At 41.8% G+C, this 7,334-nt stretch overlaps 1 protein-coding gene across 5 annotated transcripts in view; it reads right to left on the reverse strand.

Moving 5' to 3' along the window:
• The window catches only part of MYBPC1 (myosin binding protein C, slow type), a 129,262-nt gene that overhangs the window by 100,767 nt on the left and 21,161 nt on the right, over positions 1-7,334 (reverse strand). For 4 of the 5 annotated variants that reach the window (XM_006871098.1, XM_006871101.1, XM_006871099.1 and 1 more), the window contains exon 2: positions 514-555. The exons of the other annotated variant lie outside the window; for it this stretch is intronic. In XM_006871098.1, coding sequence (XP_006871160.1) covers positions 514-555 — 42 coding nt within the window. The remainder of the gene's footprint in view (positions 1-513; positions 556-7,334) is intronic. 5 annotated transcript variants of the gene reach the window in all.

Below are 7,334 nucleotides of genomic sequence, written 5' to 3' on the forward strand. Positions count from 1 at the left end.
GGTGCTTATCCTACAGCACTACACCAGGACTCCAATGTTGAGACTTAGGGAGCATCAGAACTTGCTAGAAACTCCCTATGGAATTTTTTGGAGGTGTCTGATGGGACATAGTGTAAATTGGAGAAGGACTGCTGACCGTCCAAGGCTGAGGTAATATCCACTACCCATTCTCACAAGGAAGACATGGGTTTTGTTTGCCCCTCACCAGATGTGAAAAGATTTTGCAAGTCATTCAGCCTCTAGGAGGCTCAACTTTCCTAAGTGTAAAACATGAGTTTAACAACAAGGTTTTTATAACCTGAAAAGTTTTATAACGCTCAACCACATGGTTTTCACTTAAAAAGTGCCATCCATATTAGATAACCTGTAACAGTAATATAAATTGTTATGCATTAAACTTATAACTGTTGACACCCAATTTCTCAGTAGGAGTTGAGTTAAAGCTTCAATGGAGGCTAAGTATAGATGCACCATATTTGTAGCCCAAACATGTGAGGGAGTATCTTTACTTACCTTCCGGGGGTGGGGCTGGGGCTGGGGCTGGCGCTTCATTTTCTAGAAACAAAAAGTGAAATGTAATTGTTAGACAAACGTATCACAGAAAAATGTTACTTGCCACAGCCCTAGACAGTTCTCAAATCCAGGCAGCCATTGTACCCAGGTGTACAACCAAGAAGACTGGAGCAGAAAAACAATCTACCATGTGATATTAAGTGGCCCAAGACACACTATGTTTTGAAATATGGTGTGGGTCAGGCCTTAAATGATATTATATAGATTTCTGTTGTTGGTTATCAGAGGTGTGAGTTAGCACCTCTGACCTTGCAATTCAAACTGACCTTGCGGATACCAGGACTCCATATAGATTTTTAGCAAGGCTATAATAAAGAGATGGAAAAAGCAAGGCAAAGTGAGCAGTCAGTTCTGTCTTTGCTGCTTAGGCATCTCCTCAGGCCACAGCAGGACAATTTAAAGGCACTCAGGCCTTTGCCCTTCTCAGGAAAGACTTGGTGCCATCTACCTATATTTTAGGGCTACTGTGGAAACAAAATGAGACACAGCTATAGACAACACATTGTGTGGAGTCTAGGGGGCGATGAGTGGTCAGTGAATGGAGTCTCTTACTCCAGAGATCAAGCTCTTCATAGTGCCCTGCCCTCATGAGAGTCACATTCTCACTGACAATGAGTCCAAGATCTTCCGGCTTTGTGGTGCTTCATTTTATTATGAAGCAATCTGCTGTTCACTGGGAAACAGAGTCAACCATCTCTTATAGTCCTAAAGTTCATAGGCCTGATTTCCACTTACACATACCCAAAATTTTCAGAGCTGTGGTGTCGAGGTGTTATTGAATTGCAGTCAAATTCTAATGGTGCTTACATGATTTTGGATGGGTGGTATTGGGTAACCGTGAGCCTGTGAAGGATGTTTTAAAAAATATGCATCTTACCAAGTATACCCATGATCAAAGAGTATAGAGTGTTTGTGCACAAAGTCTTGTTGAATCCCTACTGGCGACCAGACAGAAATTAGTGACATTTGTGTACCAGCTGGAGTGCTTGAGTAGTACAAGCAGTTAATGCACTCAGCTGCTAACTGAAAGGTTGGAGTCCAAACCCTATGGAGCTCAGTTCTACTCTGCCACATAGTGGGGTGGGGGTGGGGGGAAGTCTCATCATGAGTCTGAGTCTGCTTGATGGTAACCCACTGCTTCTACTCTGGGCAGGAAGAGGTTGTTAATGAAGGTGATCTCCTTTATCGGTGTTTCCCATTTGATTATTAAATAAAATATCAAAGACAGAAATGTTTTATATTATTGACATGCTGTGGGATCCTCATCTTTGTTAGTATTGGGGATTTCCTGCATTTTTTCTGCAGGTGACTACTTCCAAAAGGGGAAGACAATGTCTTACAATGAGCAGTTTGGCTGAAGAGTCACAGCTATGTCTAGGCTCCAAGGTCAATTGTAGTCTGATTAGAATTCATCCCTGGTCTTACTTCGAAAAATGCAGAAAAATGAAAGGATTATATCACAGCAGAAAGCAAAAAAACAAACAAAAAACGAGTGAGGAAGAGCTGCTGACATGCATCTGTCATTTTTTCATCACTCATTATTATTTTACATCAGGTATAAATTCCAAATAGTTGTTTAAAAAGAAAAAAACCTCTTCATTCAGGTAACCATTCTTGTTAAGTGCCATAGAGTCCATTCAGACTCATAACGATCCTGTTAAAAGGGTTTCTGCAGAGTGATCGAACCACTGGCCTTTTGATTAGCAGTCCAGTGCTTATCCTACAGTACCACACTATAGATAAGTGTATAGTTAGACAGAAAGGAACCTGGTGTGGGTTGATGTAATTCACAGAATGGTGAAAACACAGCTGTCCCTTAGGTAGCATGGACAGAAAAGCTTTTATGTCTTCGCCTCATCATGTAAAGGATCATTGGGGCTAGAACCATCAAAGGACGAAATCCTCAGTCAAAGAATTTTATTTTCAGAGGTTTAAGTGCAGCTGTTGTTGTCAAGTGTTGTTGAGTTGGTTCTAAGTCATTGCGACCCTGTATACGGTTTCTGATGAGTGACTGATGGGTTTGAACTGCCGACTTCGCAGTTCGCAGCTCGTAATCCACTACACTATCAGGGCACCTTGGTATATGGCAGTAATACAAATCAAATATTGACCTCTAGACTTTGGGTGAGGTGTTGTAGCATATAGATATCAGAATACTGAGAGTGAGCGAGAAGCAGATTTCTTTGACACATGACTTTTGCCCTAGCCCATTGTCATATGATGCCTGAGGGTCTCTTTCTGGATTTCTCTATGGACACATTTCTCTGCTTTCTGGCTTTACTTTCCAAAGCTGCAGGTCTTATTGATCTCACAACTGTGTTTGATCCATCATTCTAGCCGAGAGAATGCCTATCTGGTTAGATTACATCAGGTTGGCGTCCCTGTGTGCAAAACGTTAATGCACTTGGTTGCTAGTCGAAAAGGGGGGAGGTTCCAATCCAACCTAAAGGCATCTCAGACCAAAAGTCTGATCTACTTCTCAAAAATCAGCAACTGGAAATGCTGAGGGTCTCCTGTGAGCCGTAAGAGACTGCATGTCAACTGTTTGGTATGTTCTTCAGTCAGCAGTCAAAGGCCTGGAATGGGGGCACTCATTCCTTCTCCTCTTGTTATGTCCCAGTGGGCCTTCCGTTCTAATGTTGGACTCTCTGTTCACCTTTTGACCTTTCTGGCACTGAGAAGAGCTAAATTCTTCTAAAACCTCACGTTTGTTTTTCTATATGAAAAACAGACAGACTCAAGGTTTGAATCTTGATCCTATACTTGATCAGTTGGATAATCCTGAACACCTCCTTAATCTCCAATGCCTTGATTTCCTCATCCATGAAATAAGGATACGGCAGTCAAAACATGCTCTCCTATGGGCAACTTGGACATTGGCTACCTAAAATGGGGGCCTGGGGGCTACAAAGGCAAGAAGTGACTGGCTTACAAGCTTTCAAGAGGGAACCTAAATCCAGAGGGTCTGAAGGAAGGTAGAATCTCCAGTGAGTATCCAATCTGTCTAGGTGGGGCTGATGCAATGAAATGCAGACGGGTCTCTTGTGATACAACAGTGAATAATTGTTATCAGGACGGATTGTGAGGGTTGGAAATGTAAAGGTAGACGTTTTATAGCAAGGAGGGGAGTGATTAATGTTTCAGTCTAGGAGCGGAGGTCCCTAGGACCATCAAGGGAGAAAAGCCGAGAGCGGGACCCAACCCAGAGAAGAAGTGATGCCTGAAATGGAGGCAGAGATGATGATGTGGAGCAATGGAGCAGCTGGAGACTTTAGATCCAGAGAGGGAGAGCAACTGTATGCTGAAGACCTGGGAGGTCCAGGGGGCAGGATTGCAGGGTATGCCCTTTGGTTGGTTGATGATGCATGGAGGGGATTGTAATCATGGCAATGAGATGATATACGATAGAACGAATGTAAAATTAATGTTCTCCCATGTAAACTATCACATAATTCACAATAAAACATTTAAGAAAAAACCAAAAACAAAAACAAAAACCATGCTCTCCTAGGGTGCTAATTTAATGTAAAATGCACAGTACGGTTCCTGGCATGTAGCAAGGGATCTTAATTAGAATTAGCAACCATAACTCTAACCATTATTATCCTTTGAAAAATTTTCAAACTTTTTGTCATTTCTCTCAAAATAAAAATAAAAAACCAAACAAGAGTTCTATTCTGTTTCCCTCATTTATTCTCTAGAATACATCAGATTATAATTATAATATACCATATTATGTTGTTAAGTGCTATCGAGTTGGTTCAGACCCATCACAACCTGTATAAGGTTTCCAAGGAGCAATTGGTGAGTTTGAACTGCCGACCTTGTGGTTCAAAGAGACTTTGCAGCCCAGTGCATTAACCCACAGCACCAGAAATCCCTATTTAGCTGGTAGGAAAAAGCAGTGTAGACATTTGTTGTTGTTGTTAGGTGCCATCAAGTTGGTGCCGACTCATAGCGACCTTATGCACAGCAGAATGAAACACTGCCCGGTTCTGGGCCAACCTCACTGTTATTGCCATGCTTAAGTCCATTGATGCTACCACTTGTCCAATCCATCTCGCTGGGGGTCTTCCTCTTTTTATCTGACCCTCCACCTTACCAAACATGATATCCTTCTCCAGTGACTGGTCCCTCCTGACAATATGTACCGAGTATGAGAGACGAAGTTTGGCCATCCTGGCCTCCAAGGAGCAATCTGGCTGCACTTCTTCCAACACAGATCTGTTGGTTCTTTTGGTAGCCCATGGCACTTTCAGTATTCTCCTGCAATGCCATAACTCAAAAGCATCAATTCTTCTATGGTCTTCATTATTCACTGTCCAGCTTTCACATGCATATGAGGTTATTGAAAATACTATGGCTCGGGTCAGGCGCACCTTAGTCCTCAAGCTGACATCTTTGCTCTTGAACACTTTAAAAAGGTCTTGTGCAGCAGATTTGCCTAATGCAATACGTCGTTTGATTTCTTGACTGCTGCTTCCCTGAGTGTTGATAGTTGATCCAAGAAGAATGAAGTCATTGACAACTTCAATCTTTTCTCCGTTGATAAGAATGTTGTTTATTGATCCAGTGGTGAGGGTTTTTGGTTTTTTTTACATTGAGACGTAATCCATACAGAAGGCTGTGGTCTTTGATCTTCATCAGTAAATATTTTAAGTCCTCTTCACTTTCAGCAAGCAAGGTTGTATCATCTGCATATGATAGGTTATTAATGATTCTTCCTCCAATCATGATGCCACGTTTTTCTTCATAGAACACAGTTTCTCAGGTTATTTCCTCATTATACAGGTTGAATAAGTATGGTGAAAGAATACAACCCTGTTGCACACCTTTCTTAATTTTAAACCATTCAGTGTTCTCATGTTCTGTTCGAACAACTGTGTCTTACAGCTGAAAAATGACCTCGTGGTAAATAATGTGTTATTATACATTCTATGTGCCCTGTGGGTTAATGCACTAGACAGCAAGGTAGATTTGAATTGCAAGGTCGGAAGTTCAAGCTCATCAGCCACTCTTTGGAAACCCTATACAGGGTCGCTATGAGTTGGAACCGACTTGAAGGCCCTTAACAACAACAACAGCAACAAATAAGTACCAGAATATTTAGTTCTATCCAAGCTCCCTGGTACTTCATTCTAACACGCATAGAATGTATGTTGAATTGGTTCAACAATAATTCAGAAGGGCTTCTTTGGTGATTGTGAATGAACTATCAAATTGACTATACTTTATCACCATCTATGTAACCAAAGGCTTATTTTGAAAGAGCAGCGGTGGCTGTTTAAAATTCTGTTTTGGAAGCGAAGCCAAGAGTGAATTCTAAGCAAATAAATAAAAGAGAGTCATCTTGGGCACTGAAACTGTAACTGTGTCTTGAATGGGAATTCTTCTCCATTGTGCATGTACCTCAATGTTCTGCGTAATAAGCACACAAATCTCATGGAATGAAACAAATCCACAGAACGTTTTTCTTAAACAGCCAACTGTATCTGAGAGCTGGAGCTACAGAACCATTATAGGACACTAATGTTGGTTTTATTTTAGGATGGTTGCCAGGAAAGGATATAGGAGAATGCATGCCTGTTTGTTAACTCGGCAAAACAAGAATTTTTCCTACTTAAAACCACAGAAACCCCATTACTAAGAGTAAATAATGGAATAAACAAATGATAACAACCACAATCATGTATTGGCACCAACCGCATGCCAGGTCTGTTGTGTTGTTAGCTGTTGTAGAGTTGGTTCCAACTCATGTGACCTCGTGCCGGGGCCTAGGATACATTAATTCTAGTGATCCTTACAAGTCTATGGAATCAATATTATAATGATCCCATTTTGCAGATGGTAACTGAGGCCCTGAAAGAGCCTATAGCCCATAATGGTGGACCAGGCTCTGCCCCTTCTCAGCTCCCACATTAACAGAAGCAAAAGAAGTAGGCCGTTTGGCCTTTCAGAGCTATTAACTGTACTTTCCCCATGGAACTGATCTTATTCTCCAGAAGACATCATCCCATATGGATGTCGCCCTATGTGTAGGAGTGAGTGTGCCTCAGTTTACTCATCTATGCCAGGGAGATAATAACACTTTCTGGTGTGGCACTGTAGGATAATGCACTGGACTGCAAGGTTGGTTTGAAGTGCATGGTCGATGGTTCAAACTCACCAGTTGCTCCTATGAAACCCTACACAGGGCTGCTATGAGTTGGGACTGACAGACGGCGCTTTTCACCACCACCACTGCCTCAGGGGCTGTTGGCAGGCATGGATGAACAAAGGCAAGAAAATGGTCAACACCGTATACATTTCATGAATTCCTGGTTGTCATCATTATCATGGTCTTTACTTTAACATGTCTGTGACAGTGGCACTTCTATCTCTCCACATGGGCTGTCTGCTGAGTGATTTCTTTTCTCTCTAGGACTGTGGACTACAGTAGAGCCTACTAGAACTGCAGGAGACTCAGGAAGTATCTGGAGACTGGACAGAGGAGACAGGCTACTCACATCCCGACTTGAAAGGGTAGAAGTAATTGATTTCCATGAAGTGCATCTGTCATTATTGAGTTTGTACAATGTAGATAAGTAACAAATGTATGGTGGGATGGAAAGAATATGAGAACTCAAACTCCCAACCGTTTCAGTCATTTGAAACAAAGAATCCTAGGTAATATGAGATATCAGGAATGGTGAAGGCCAAGCAAAGCATGACTTACATGGGAAATCACTATTCTAGGGTGAGTCTCAAGGAGTTCTGGTAGC

This window comes from Chrysochloris asiatica, unplaced genomic scaffold, assembly GCF_000296735.1.
Source record: "Chrysochloris asiatica unplaced genomic scaffold, ChrAsi1.0 scaffold00160, whole genome shotgun sequence".
Taxonomy (NCBI): Eukaryota; Metazoa; Chordata; class Mammalia; order Afrosoricida; family Chrysochloridae; genus Chrysochloris; species Chrysochloris asiatica.